Source organism: Gasterosteus aculeatus, chromosome 10 (assembly GCF_964276395.1).
Source record: "Gasterosteus aculeatus chromosome 10, fGasAcu3.hap1.1, whole genome shotgun sequence".
Classification (NCBI taxonomy): Eukaryota; Metazoa; Chordata; class Actinopteri; order Perciformes; family Gasterosteidae; genus Gasterosteus; species Gasterosteus aculeatus.
Window position 1 is genome coordinate 2,444,756 of NC_135697.1, and position 13,680 is coordinate 2,458,435.

Sequence of the window (13,680 nt, forward strand, 5' to 3'; positions counted from 1 at the left end):
ACAATCATATGACTTCTTGTAAAACATGTTAGTTTTCTATAAATTATAATAAATTATGACACAAGTGTGTTTCAGTGTCTTCTCTTGTCGTCTTTCAGCTTCCTCCTTTTCATGATTTAATTTATTTACACCAAACCAGAGTCGATGGCAGAATAAGCGGTTCAGTATTACCAAAGAAGATTTGGAAAATTCTTCCTGGGTGGAACCAACAAACTGAGCTCTGCTGCTCCTCACAAGTACATGTTCTAAATATCCAGAGATACTTTGTAAAGCTCCTGAAACACCGTGTAGTCCACCAGGGACGTCCCAGCTCTCTGTTTACAACTATTTAGACCTCTTTAAACTGTAATGTGCCATAAAAATACAACCCTACACATGTGTAAAGTGTAACATTATTATAAAACCTGAGACTAATGCTGCTGTTATTTACTCAAATAAAACCTATAACATGCTAGTTTGAGTTGCCACTGAGCCACACGCCTCCCTCTGAGAACATCTGCATGCTGCATCTTGTGTGCTCACTTGTTGGACGTGTGAGACACACAAACACGTCTCGCTGTAAAACACACACACAGTTTATCATTTTATCACATGGAAGTGAAAAATATATATGTTTTTCTATTTTGGGCTTTTAATTGTTTTATAAAACTAAATTCTCCCAATAGCATTTATTCTCTGGAACAAACAGAAGCAGAGAATCACAACAAATCTTCCCAGAATGCAACCTGATTTCTTCTCCCACTTTCTGTCTCTGGCAGTTCATGAGGCCTTTATGGCTGCACCTCCTTCAGGAGTCGGGACCAGTCCCAGAGCGCCTCAGCTGGACACGAACAGCTCTTCCCTCTGTGCCGCTTCTGGGAAATCACCTGATGAGGCCGCTGGGTTTCGTTTTGGTGTCTAGTGTGTGACACACAGTTCTGCCACGATGTGCATTTTATGACAACTAGATCTCTGACTGAAGCTTCTTGCCCGCCTCGCTTTGCCACATTCCTCTGGAGACAAAGAAGATACTTTCTGTGGATAAATAATCAAACATGAGCAGTAATAAGGTGTCCAGCTGCCTCTAAACCTACAACACATTGCTCGTGTTGTCACCGTCTACTTCCTCCAGACTGCAGACTCAGATCTCGCTGTGTGTCTATTTCTATTGTACACAATACACTAATTGATTCTAACTTTCCTATAACAATAATAATAATAATCAGGTGATATTATGTCCATAAATGAAACCAATACGGTCACATAAGGACACATAATGCTGGTGACCTGGTTCATTATTTTGTGGTAAAGGGCGCCATCTAGCGGCAGAGCTCAATACTTTCTTATTGTCCACCTCAAACTGTTTCTTTCTTTTATAAAAACTGCTGATCGTTGCTCTGTCGTTGAGTTTAATCGATTTTATTTTCAGTACAAACTTTACCTTTAATATCGCAGGGTGTTGATTGTGGTGTTTTTATTTTGAAATCATGACCGGAAACATATATTATTTATTTCTAGCTTGCAGGTGAAAGTGAAACTAAAATATCACACTTCGTTTGTGTAGCAGCGTTGTCAGACGGCAAAAAGAAGACACAAGCATGATCAACATCTGTACAATCTGCACGCTGTGCCTGGTAGCAGCAGTCTGCTGCGGTGAAGGTGACGTCACGTTAACAGGCTCTCTGGAGTCTTTTATTCAAATGTATCTCTGCTGTTCTCACTCCAAACACCTTCATTACAAGTGTAACTTTAACTATGCATCTAAAATAGAGTTATATGTCATTATCCATCGGGTTCTTCATGTGCCGAACTAAGCACGACATACATTCACATGATATAATGAGTTAAGCCATTTCTTGTTCATTGCATGTTGTTAACTTTAACATAAGTCTTGTAAAATGAAGGTTCATCCAAGGGAATCTGGTGTGACGCGTTCAGGGCATCAGCGCCCCCTCGAGGCTGGAAATGTTACCGCGCAGCATCGAGAGGGGAGAGAGATAATCAATACACCGAGATCACTTTAAAGAGTACACAGCTACACAGTTCCAGTGATAATAATAATAATAATCACATCCTTCAGTGTAATGTGATGATATTGCTGTTCCTGATACCGATCCTTTCTTGGTCCACAGCCTGCAGCAGCTGTCCCGTGTTGGAGTGCTGGTTTGTGCAGGAGAAGACGGGTCGAGGAGGAGGTCTCGCTGCAGCTACGACCCTGGAGAAATCCCTTCTGCACATCCAAACCGACCCCCACCCTGCAGAGAGCCAGCAGGCTCCACCCGACATCCACCCCGACAGAGTTTACCTCATCACCGGTCAGTTCGGGTGACACGCAGAGCAGCATGTGTGTACATGTGGGAGAGAGAGTGTGTGTCTGTGTGTAGTTATCTGTTAACCTTCAAAGTCAATCGGAGAGCGTTAAATAGTTATGCTACACAAACGCACCGATCATGTGTCTTTGTGGATAGAAGATACCTTTCTTGTTTAACATCCCATCAATATTTGGATATATGGGTCCGATGTTGCTTAATTACACCATTCTTTTCCTCCAGACTTGAACTTGAATTTCTCAGCCAGGAATTTGGTAAATGATTAGGAAGGAATCAGAAAAGGAAAAAACTATCAGTACACATTTTTTAAGCAGGCGTAGTATTAATCTCCCTCTTTAGATTCTCTGTTTTTTAACGTAGCAATAGTTTGAGTATCTGTAAACCTGCTGTTAACCACAACGACCTCCTCAGACCCAGCCGGCACTCTCTGCCACCGCTCTCTCAACCCTCCCAGAGGCTCGGTGGAGAAGCCTCAGTGTGAGATCAACCCCTTCCTGCCGCAGCCCTCCACCCTCAAGTGGGCATCTCCACTCACAGACTCCGCCTCCAGCCCCATCTACCTGCAGGCCGATTGGTTCTCCACTGCCCTCCAGGGCCTCAACGGACAGCTGGCCGTCTCCACCATCACTCGTGCTCCCACGGCAACCAAAGAGCACCGAGGTAACGACTCATGACCCAGGAGACGAGTCCAAAAGACCATTTCTGTTCCGCACACTCAAAATGTAATCGACTCTTTGTCTCCTCAGTGGTCCTGAGTGTGACCACTACAACCGTCTCCGTGCAGTCCAGACTCGGGGGGCCAGTGCTGCTGGATTGCGGCCTCTGGGCCGACCCCTCGTCGCCTCTCTCCGGGTCGGGTTTCTCCGTAGAGTGGCGCTACCAGTTCAGAGGGGACGGCCGCTTGGTTCTGGCCTACGACGGCAAAACGGACCGCCTGGCCGACGTCCAAGAGGAGGGGGCCACGCTGGACTATGAGGGCCTGCACCAGAGAGGGAATGCGTCGCTGATCCTGCGGGAGGCTAAAGTGCGTCACTCGGGGCTGTATATCTGCACGGTGTATCTGCCCTACCTCGTGGCTCAGGTGACGATGGAGCTCCAGGTTGTCGGTGAGGGAAACTGCTGTTGGATAAAGACATTTTTCATTTGGAAATGAAGAGTTCAGAAGCTGCTGAAGAACCGAGATTCCATCGGACCACATTGTGATCAACGTTCTCTCACTGTCTCTTTTTGTCTTTGCTCCTCTGCTCTTTTCCCTCTTTTACCCAGAACCTCCGTCCCTCTCCATCCACCCGTCCCCTCTGCCCCTCGCAGTCCCCGGCCAGTCTTTCACGGTCCAGTGTGAGGCGTCCGGCTTCGCCCCCCTCGCCCTGGAGCTGAGCTGGGAGTTCAAAGGCACCGATGGGAAGTCCAGGCCTCTGGGGTCGGGCAGCCTAACGGGACACCGGCAGGCCTGGGACGGAACCTACAGCCAGAGCACCCGGCTGGAGCTCGACTCCGCCGAGCTGGACCTGGGCCGAGGGGGGGAGGTCACCTGTGTGGCCGTCCATCTCGGGGGCACACGGCGGGCCAGCGTGACCCTCAACGTCATTGGTAATGCTGAAGAATGTACTGAGTCATTCGTTAAGCTTGTTTAGTGGACTTTGTTTAATAAAAAGAGGCCAGGTGGGGATTTTTCTGTTGGTTGAATTAGAAAAGGAACGTAAGTGAATGTAAAACTTGCAGAAACATTTCAACACATCTGCTACATGCGATGGAATATAAAATAAATGACTTGAATCAAGCTCAACGACAAAGATGGACGTCAACGTGCAGGACGTATTTAAGGCTTGAACTCGTCTCTCGTCCTGTCAGGGTTCAGCTCCCCGTCCATCGAGGACTCCATGGCAATGGTCGGTGTAGCGCTGGTGCTCTACGGTCTCATCAAGTTTGTCTCTTGGACCGTCACCAGCTCAGGTAACAAAGGACGCCGACAGAAAGCCACGTAATGAGCTAATAATTGATTGACCCATTTATTTATTTGAAACTACTAGACAGGTTGATTCTGTCTCAGCATTTTCATTTTATAAGATTGATGAAGATGTTTTTAATCCATTTGTGTCTTTTCACTGCACACAGGCTCAGATGAGGCTGGTCAACGAGAAAAGGTAATGATACTTTTTAAACTATTAACTAATCACAAATGTATCATTCTGGATGCTTCCACACAGACCACTGGTCCACTCATACGCTTTTATAACCCTGGAACCTCGTAGTTGTTTTGTACGTCTCAGTTCAATAACGACTTCTACTGCTTCCACTTACAGAAGGACAAGTAAAGAAGACTGAAGTCCACTGCTGGGACGTGTGAAACAGAACCAACCGAGCCGCCTGTTTTTGGTTCTACTAAGGCATCAGTGAGGAAGGCTTCGGCTCAGTCCAAGAATGTTTTATGTTTCTTATTATTGTTGTTTCTTGTTATGTCTTTCACTTTAAAGCAATACAGCTGTTTATATCATATCGGCCTCCCACTGCTCTCAGACTAAATCTTGTCACTGACAATAAACTGAAGATGGTTATGAGTGGATTTATTTGTGATGAACTTGGCCCAAAGGTCTGTGAGGTGTAATTTGACCGACGATCCTGTAGAGTTATAAAGTCACTATACATTTATGGTTTGTTATTATCAATCATTATAACCTAATAATTAAATACATTTAAAGAAAATAAATCTGTCAATTTTGGGAGAAATAATAATCAAATTAATTGAATTTGACATCAAAAACAGCAAACTCATCGTGCTCATGGTGGCTCCATTTATCTTCAAAATATTATTGTTGTTATTTATGTCCTCCTATTTAGTTTTAAATTGGAAATGTGTGTTTGATACAGAGTCATTCATTATTCAACCTTACATTATACGTACGTATAATCATCTGTATATAGTTGTAATGTACTTCTTTCTTGCTGACGTTTGTTTTAAATAAGACATCTAAAAACATCAACTATAATCAACGTGAGCACGTCACCCAATGGCTAATGACGTTACTGACCAAACAACATCTATGAGCCAATCAGAGGCGTCGTTGCTGGTATGACGATCGGTGCACTTTCGACGAGCCTTGCGATTCCGAGTCGACCGCTTAGCGAAGTTGATGAATACTACTTTGGTAGAAAGTGGGATTAAACATGGTTTTAAATACAATCGTGTATTTGTTGTTATAGTGTCGTTGGGTTAATTTATGCGCTAAAAAAAACACTGGCTTTGCTTCCAGCTCGTTATTTCTTTACTTCGCGCACTTAACGCTACTTGTCACAATGCTAACTAGCTAGCTAATGCTACGTTAGCACAACTGAACACAGAATTTTAATGGTGCGTTGTGGTGAAACTTCTTTCTTTCATCCTCACGCCAAAAGGCTCATAGACCAGAGGTAAGTCGTGTGTGAGTGTGTCGTAATGTCTGACAGTTTAAACCTTTATTTCGTAATGAAAGCTGTTTGTCTGTAGTGAAGCTAACGTTAGTGTGGCACCAAGCTTCATCACGTACCGTCACCGGCTGTTAGTTCCTCCTCCTAAACCGCCTCTTAAGGCGTCTATCATGCCTTAATAAAGAGCTACGCATTCTCAGACATACGGCCGTCCTTCCGTTTATTTTACTGTGTCAATATGAAGTACAACCTAACCCAGACGGACCATTACCGGTTCCGTGTTATCCGCGGCTCGGAGCCCTGAAGCCTCTTTGTATAAACAACAAATACGTCGACGTCTGTGAAGCGCGACACACAAGAAACGCCAAAGTATCCCCCCTTATTAGAAATGTACCATGTCGCTACACGCGCCACACCGCCGGCTACAGTCCACCTACAGGTGGTCTCACGCAGCTTTGTTGGCGGGGCCGGTGTGCACGCGCACGGAGCCGGCTGGTTTCCCTCCGAGCAGCGTGCATGTGCATCGAGTACCAGCTCGTACAATATCTCATGTTTATGGTCCGATGGTCTGAATACGTAAATACTTGTCGCAGTCTCAAGAGAAAGTATTTGTATTGTTTCTATTTAAAGCTACTTTGCATTTCAGAAGCCGTATTAATCCACGACGTGCATCATACAGCTTTGGATATAGCGTATTTATATTACAATACAACATGTATATCGGTTCTGGCACTAAATCACCATTCCCTCATCTTCCACCGGAACCCTGCACATGTCCCGTTGTTTGATCTTCCACATTCATGCATATTTGACATCTTACTCCTGATCAACATTCTTCCTGTTTTTCTTTTCTAAAAGCAGAAATCACCAACGTTTTGGATGGCAGTAGCTCCCGCTTTTATGGCGGATAAGATCATTGTCCTGGATGATGATGACGACGATGAAGAGGAGAGTCCTCGGCCCACCTGCTCGTCCTCCGTCTCGTCCTCTCAACAACATGCCAAAGAGGCCTTTCCTCCCAGAGCCCAGCAGCCTGCCGCTACACACATCACCCAGTCGCCTTTTGCCTCCGCGAAGAAGGACAAGCACGTTCTGCAGGCTGAGAATCAGAGGTTGTTCACCGAGGTGAGCGTAATAACTGAGTGTGGCCTCAACAAAATAAGTGTTAGCGTGGCACAGCTCTAGACCAATGTAAAAGTCCAAAGTATACATGCTTGGCTTGAATCTCTCACTTTTAATTGCATTGATCTCTGAACCCTGTGATGTTTTTGTGGATCTGCACAAATCCATCGTAACTATTGGGAAAAATGATCAATACACACGAGCTGCATTGATCTTTCTCTCTCCTCTTCTCATGGTTGGTGCTTTATTTACTCCTCCCTCCTAGTTTGTGGAGCACTGCTCCAGTCTCACCCAGAGCTGCCCCGAAGTCTTGACCTTCCTCCAGACCAAGCATGCCAAGGCCTCCCCAGAGTACCTGTCATCCGTGGAGTTCAGGAACACCTTGGGGCGATGTTTGACTCGCACTCAGGCCAACCGGTCCAAAGCCTTTGTGTACATCAATGAACTGTGCACTGCACTCAGGCAGCACGCTGTGAAGAGGAGGCAGACCCTCACTAAGGTCCAAGCCGGCCCTTCTACCTCATCAAGTACTCTACAGTTTACCTCCGATTTGCCCAAAAGGAAAGACGGGACTAAAGAGGAGGAAGCGGCGAACCCGGCAGCGGAGGATAGGCAACCTTCCACCTCTGGGCTGCAGGAGGGCGACAATAGGGAGGACCAGGAAGCCCAGAAAAGGGCCAAGAGGGCATCCAGGAAACAGGTTAGTGTTGGAAAACACTATATGATGATAAATGTGTGTAATTATCTTTTTAAAACAAATTCAGCCGTTGAGAATAACAATCAGAAATGTGATTTTTACGCACTTTTCAAGTTTCTTCAGTGTTTATAAAGTGCTCTTCATAAAAGTCAGGAAAAAAATCCCACTAGAGAGAATTAGGTTTTATAAATGAGCTCAAAGTCCAAACAACCCCTGTATGAGTCAGCGATATTGAGTTAGTGAAAAACGTCAGATAGACAGTTTGGTTTCTCCCCCTCTTAATCCTGTCACTAAGGTTACTCGTTTGTCAGTGTGAGTACTTTTCTTGGCAACTTAGAAACCATTAACCAATCACACCTTATTCTTTTATTTCCTTTCATTCCCAACATGCATCTTGAGGCAGTAAAATCACTCAGGACGAGCCGTCTAAACTGCTGAGTCATGTAGACAGACTGACCTCACCCATCAGGTCTTTCCTCGTGTTCTCTCAGATAGCGTACCTGGAGAACCTGCTGAAGGTGTACAACGACGAGATCTACCGCCTGCAGCACGCCGAGCTGAATTTAGATGACTTGGGAGCGGAGGACTCTTTATACATCCAAGAACACAAGCTCAAACGCAAGGTCAGCCTGCAGCTGGATCAGGCTCAGGGCTCCACTGATTATAGACCCAGACAAGTCACACCTCTTCTTCTGTCCTCCTCTTCCTCCAGATGATAAAGATTTACGAAAAGCTGTGTGAGCTAAAGAGCTGCAGCACCCTGACGGGCCGAGTCATTGAGCAGAGGATCCGCTACAATAGCACTCGTTACCCTGAGATCAACAAGAAGGTGAGCTGCTGGCTGCTTTAGGCAGTTTGGAGGCAGATGTAAGGGAGTCAACTGATGTATCAGATGCATGTTTAATCAGCTTTTGTGTGTGTGTGTGTGTGTGTGTGTGTGTGTGTGTGTGTGTGTGTGTGTGTGTGTGTGTGTGTGTGTGTGTGTGTGTGTGTGTGTGTGCATATTATGAGTTCAAAAACTTTTTGAACCGAGCAAACGCTTTCCACAATTGTTTGTGTGTCAGGTAAGACTGAATGAACAGATATAGTTGTGATACAGTCTGAGCAGGATCCGTTGGACGAGCGCTGTCATTTATGTCCTGGTATTCTGTGGGTGAACGTGATGGCCTCCTGATGCCTTTTTTCCCTTCGCTCCTTCCTCCTGTCAGATCGAGCGTTTCATCAACAGCCCCGAGGCGCAGCAGAACCCTCCGGATTACCAAGACATCCTCCAGCAGGTGCTGCGCGCCAACGAGCGCCACAACCTGTGCCTGAGCCGCAAGCAGCTGAACCAGATGGCCCAGGAGGCCTTCAGAGAGACGGGGGGCAGCATGCAAGAGAGACGCCACCTGGACCTGGTGTACAACTTCGGCTCGCGCCTCACTGACGCCTACAAGCCTGGTGAGGCTGGTTGCTGTGGCAGACGAGACTTAGAATGCACAAGAAACCTTTATTTTGTGGTTTAAATAAACCTTTCAGGGCATTCCCGCTTCAACAACCAGCCAGCTTCCCGTCGAGTGCATACGAGTACGGATACAAATGTTAAGAAAAAGAGGGAAAAGTGCTATAAAAGTTACAGATACTCATTTACAGCTACGTGCTACAGTTGTTCAATAGATTAGTCCTTGATTCTAAAACGTGCTTCCCTCTCAAGTCATTGGCTTGAACAACTTTTGGACACCAATTCCTTTTGAGTGTGTCCCATGACACACCTAAAGGGCTAGTGTGTAGCAAGTCAATATCCATACTAATGTTTTGGGGGATCAGCCCTTCGTATCTACGTAGGGAGCTGGTGCAGTTCACAGTGTTGCACCACCATGTTTAATACAGAAGCCCAGAAAGGGCAAAACAAACACTGACTCTAGCGAAAGCCTTTTTATTGCTGAGTTAGCCCCCGGGCCACCGTAGCTCTGTGCAAAGCCGATGACCTGTCCTCTGACCTCCCTGAAGGATTGCTGCTGTGAGACGGAGGCAGACGGCGTTATCACGGTTTCACACTGCACTCCGTCCTGCAAACGGAGGCGTGAGTGGAGGGGTATGCGTTTGATAACAGCGTGCAACCATAACGCTAGATCCCAATCCTTCCCTCTGTCTTAAATAACTCCCATGTCCCACATCTTGGTAGAAGCTCAGCACAGACCCAGTTCTGTCTCTGGCTGGTCTTCTCATATCGTCATTTATCGTCCCTCCCCCTCGCCTCACCTGTCGTTCCTCTCTCCACCCCCCCCTAAAGCCGCTGACCCGGCTCTGTCGGACCCCTCGCTGCTGCGGAAGCTTCGGTCTAACAGGGAAGTGGCTCTGTCCCGTCTGGAGGGGGTCATCACCAGGTTTGCCATCAAACAGGAGGACACAGAGGAGCAGGACCGGGCCAGACGGCTGGAGAAAGACCGCAAGGAGAAAGAGGTATGAGGGCATCAGTGGGCTTTATTTGGTCCCTCTGGTCTTTCATCAGAATTCTACACAATAATACATGAAATTATAGAAAAGTAAAACAACATTTTTGTAATTGTTCTGGATTCAGCTCCATTAGTTTCTTTTTAAATTCCAGTTTTCTTCATTACGCTTCCTCTTTCCTCTGGTTTGGACCCTCCCACATCTTATTTTCAGGCTCCCAAATCTGAAAACGGACAAGAAAATAAAGAGGTGAATGGAGTGGAGGAGGAAGAGGAGGATGACAACGATGAAGATGATGAATCATCAGACCCCGACATTGAGGAAGAGATGCAGGCCAGCACCCAGCAGGATGGACCAGGTAAGAGCAGAGACCTTCTCTGACCTTTCAACTTTCAAACGATGTTCTCATTCTTTAGTTCAGCGTTTAGTACGTTTCTGTGTGATTTGTGGGGTGAGATTGAACATATTGGATCGCATTGGTTTGCGTCTCTACAGACGGTGACGAGAACGATGACGACGGCAACGAGGCGGAATGTGAAGGTACCGACAGGGAGGGGCAGACGGATCAGCTGGCAGGAAGTGTTTCTGCAGGGGAGGAAGAAAGCGTGAAAGATGAGGAGGAGGAGCCAGCCAGTGGACTCAGCCCTCTTTCTGATGAGAGCAAGTCCCAAATCTCTCCGCTGTGCGCCGCCCCCTCCCCGAAACAGAGCCCCAGCCAATCAGAGCCCATGCAGACTGATGACCAGACGCTCTTGTCCAATGGTAACCGTGCAGTATTAGAAGAGCCCGTGGATTCCTCCAATCACGTTTCAGTGGTGCTGGTGAGCACAAGCAGAGGAGCTAAAGACCCAGTGGACGTTTCTCTGGCAAAGGCCAACGGGGGGGGGTCCTTGCCGCTGTCGCCGGTGGTCGTCGTCGAAAGTTGTGACACGCAGACCACGAATGGAACGTCGCCGCCGCTCAGCCGCAGAGCCACGAGAAGCCAGAAGAGGAAGAGGGAGGACGCGACGCCCGAGAACTCGAGGAATAATAAGCACATACTCATCCGTGACAGGTACGGCATTCATGAATGGATCACATGTAACGTAAATGAAATGAACTTATTTGTTATAAGTTATAATTGTAAATTTATAAAAAGCAGGAAAGAAGCTTAAAGGAGTGTTTATACGAGGTTTTCTCCGTAGACGGCCGCTGGTCTGTCCCCAGATAGAAGGACCATCACCGCAGTCCTCCGCTGCCAGGCAGCCTTTTCACAACTAAACCTTTGTTTGTGCTCGCCTCATTCTATTGATGAAAACAGTGATTTATGTAGCAGGACACAAGAGCTTCTGCTCTGCTGCTGTTTGTTACTTTGTGACTTTGGTGTTTTACAGCGTTAGTTTGGATTCACCAAAGTTACATGACGACAATAACTAACAAATATGCAGCAACACATCTGCGTTTCTCCAGTTCCAACAATGATGGACATTTGTTTCAGTTTTATACACGCTCTCCCGTATGATGACTGATAGTACTGAACGTTCCTAATCCTTCGTCCCTTCGTCCCGCTGTGCATCCATCCATCCTCCCTCCTCAGTGAGGTCGACGTCCCGCTGGATACGGACGTTTTCACCTGCAAATCTCCACAGCAGGCGGAGTCGACCCGAGCAGACACTCCAACCAATGAAATGGTCAGCAGCTCTCAGTCGACTCCGCCCCCCAAGAAGAACAAGGTGGGTGATCGTATTCTTTTATCACGGGAAACATGGACTAGTTACTAGTTAACTTAGTTATCGGGATTTCAGATTTTTCACCCAAAACAACAATACAATTAAACTGAAGAGCGGAACAAGTCAAGTAGACGGCGTCCTCCACAGTTTACGATGTGAGTCACTCGGGATGCTTCCAAAAGTGTGAACCCTCATACTGGGAATGAAAAGAAATGCTGGTTTTTAGAAATATTAAGACTTTTTTTGTCTGATTTTCACATGTTTAATTCTCAGGAATCAGGATCAGGAATCCGTAAACATTTATTGCCAAAATATGTCAGGAATTTGTCTTGGCGGTTGGTGCGTGACAGTAGAAATCTACAGTGATAAATGCCGTCTCACTGAGCGTGTTTGTTTCCAGGTTAACGTGGCCACGCAGTGTGACCCAGATGAGGTCATCGTCCTGTCAGACTCCGAGTGACCTTTGACCGCTCCCTATTCTGCACGAGTGGTCTCCATCCCACCTGCATTCTGGGTCTGACTGCCTGAAAGGATGTTTTTAAGGACTGTTCTGGTTTTCTGGCTTGTTGGAGGAGGAAGAATTGCCAGAAGTGTGATCCAAACGTACAATATCGAACTTACAAAATGCACATGTGCGGGTTGTACCTGTGGAAGAAGAGAAAACTGCGCATTTAGTACCTCATGTTGCTTGATTACATAGAACCAAACAGAAACCAAGTGTTTTTGTAAAAGACATAAATAAAAATAATTGTAGCCGTTTTCAACCCGATTTTTGTTTTTGTAAAATCAAGCCTTTTTGGGGAGCAGGAAAGACAACCTGATCGGCATCTATCGGGTGATCCGAGCAGCCAGAACCAGACGATAATAATAACGTGACAGCCAGGGGCTGCAAAGAGGAGAACCCTGGTTCCAGGGGTTTAGGTAAGAAACCAGTGCCTGAAAACAGCTGTGCAGCAGGACGCTCACTGCCAGTTTGTTTACATTTTTACATATTGAGTTTGTCCTGAAGGAGAGCGGGGAGGTAGTGATCCATGACCACGTGGACTCTGCAGCGTTCCTCAGTCCCACATACAACATGTGTTTTGGTTTGTTGAGTGATGTTTGCATAATAGATACTAAAGCATTCTGGGAAATGCCCGATGGACCACTGGTCAAAGGAGGGCAAAGTGGACCGACACATTGTTGGTTGGGGTCTTTGTGTGGGATTTGTTGACATTTAGCTTTACTCTTTATGTATCTATCGCACGGATGCTGCTTTGGGAAAAGGAGTTCAGATTGAAAAATGTCCTCCGATGCAGCTTCATCAGAGTTGAGTTTCATCTGTGCCGCTGTCCGACCCCCCTGATAACTACATTATTCACCGGTTCCCCAACTTAAAAAGTTAAATTACAGATGTGGTTGTTTAACAAAAAGCCTAGTCAAGGATCCTAATCAAGGATTTTTTTTTTTTTTTTTTATTGGTTCACTTTTATACTGATAATTGTTGTGGGCAAAGCTTTTACCTTTCCGTTCCCTCTTGGGCAGCACATTTAGCATTACATTTAAAAGATCCCTTTTGTTGGCGTCTTGTGATTTTACGGCTCTGTTCCAGCAGAGATGCGTTTCTACTGAACGTGAAGCTTTCATCGGTCGGCCTTGAGCTCATCCACATGTTCTCTCTAGCAATGTGCACACATTTCATCAAAATCAAAGTGATTGTTGATAGATTTATTTTAGAGGCAGGTATTTATTCAGTTGTTGGCTGATTCTAGTGGGGGGATTTTTTTATTGTGACAACAATCTGTTTTTGTTTTCTGCTCCTTTTTGTATTTCCCGAACAGGTGAAATAAAGACTTTGGGTAAATGGTCTTTTTGGACTTAATAGAATGTAGACCTGTATTGTAGTTGTCATAGCTCTGTCTTATCAGGCTTCATTTATGCAGTGGAGTCATCAAAAATAAACTGATTCTTTTTCATTTTTGATAAATAAATGTTTTTTTTATAAATTTAAACACAGAGCCTCTGA

General features: G+C 45.9%; 2 protein-coding genes across 2 annotated transcripts; both read left to right on the top strand.

The window, feature by feature from the left end:
- The first annotated feature begins 1,481 nt into the window (after nucleotides 1-1,481).
- LOC120826875 (tapasin-like) lies at nucleotides 1,482-4,864 on the top strand. The gene is made up of 8 exons (XM_078080717.1): nucleotides 1,482-1,638; nucleotides 2,112-2,294; nucleotides 2,721-2,969; nucleotides 3,056-3,415; nucleotides 3,576-3,899; nucleotides 4,161-4,262; nucleotides 4,425-4,453; nucleotides 4,613-4,864. Exons 1-8 carry the CDS (start codon nucleotides 1,578-1,580, stop codon nucleotides 4,622-4,624), a joined length of 1,320 nt encoding a protein of 439 aa, XP_077936843.1. The 5' UTR covers nucleotides 1,482-1,577; the 3' UTR covers nucleotides 4,625-4,864.
- A 655-nt stretch (nucleotides 4,865-5,519) lies between these two features.
- On the top strand, nucleotides 5,520-13,666 carry daxx (death-domain associated protein). Its single transcript, XM_040189433.2, is given in 12 exon segments — nucleotides 5,520-5,683; nucleotides 5,686-5,717; nucleotides 6,573-6,839; nucleotides 7,102-7,536; nucleotides 8,025-8,156; nucleotides 8,246-8,362; nucleotides 8,742-8,973; nucleotides 9,806-9,975; nucleotides 10,180-10,324; nucleotides 10,462-11,020; nucleotides 11,543-11,678; nucleotides 12,076-13,666. Coding segments are annotated over 12 exon segments (2,313 nt in total). The 5' UTR covers nucleotides 5,520-5,655; the 3' UTR covers nucleotides 12,136-13,666.
- Nucleotides 13,667-13,680: the final 14 nt, after the last annotated feature.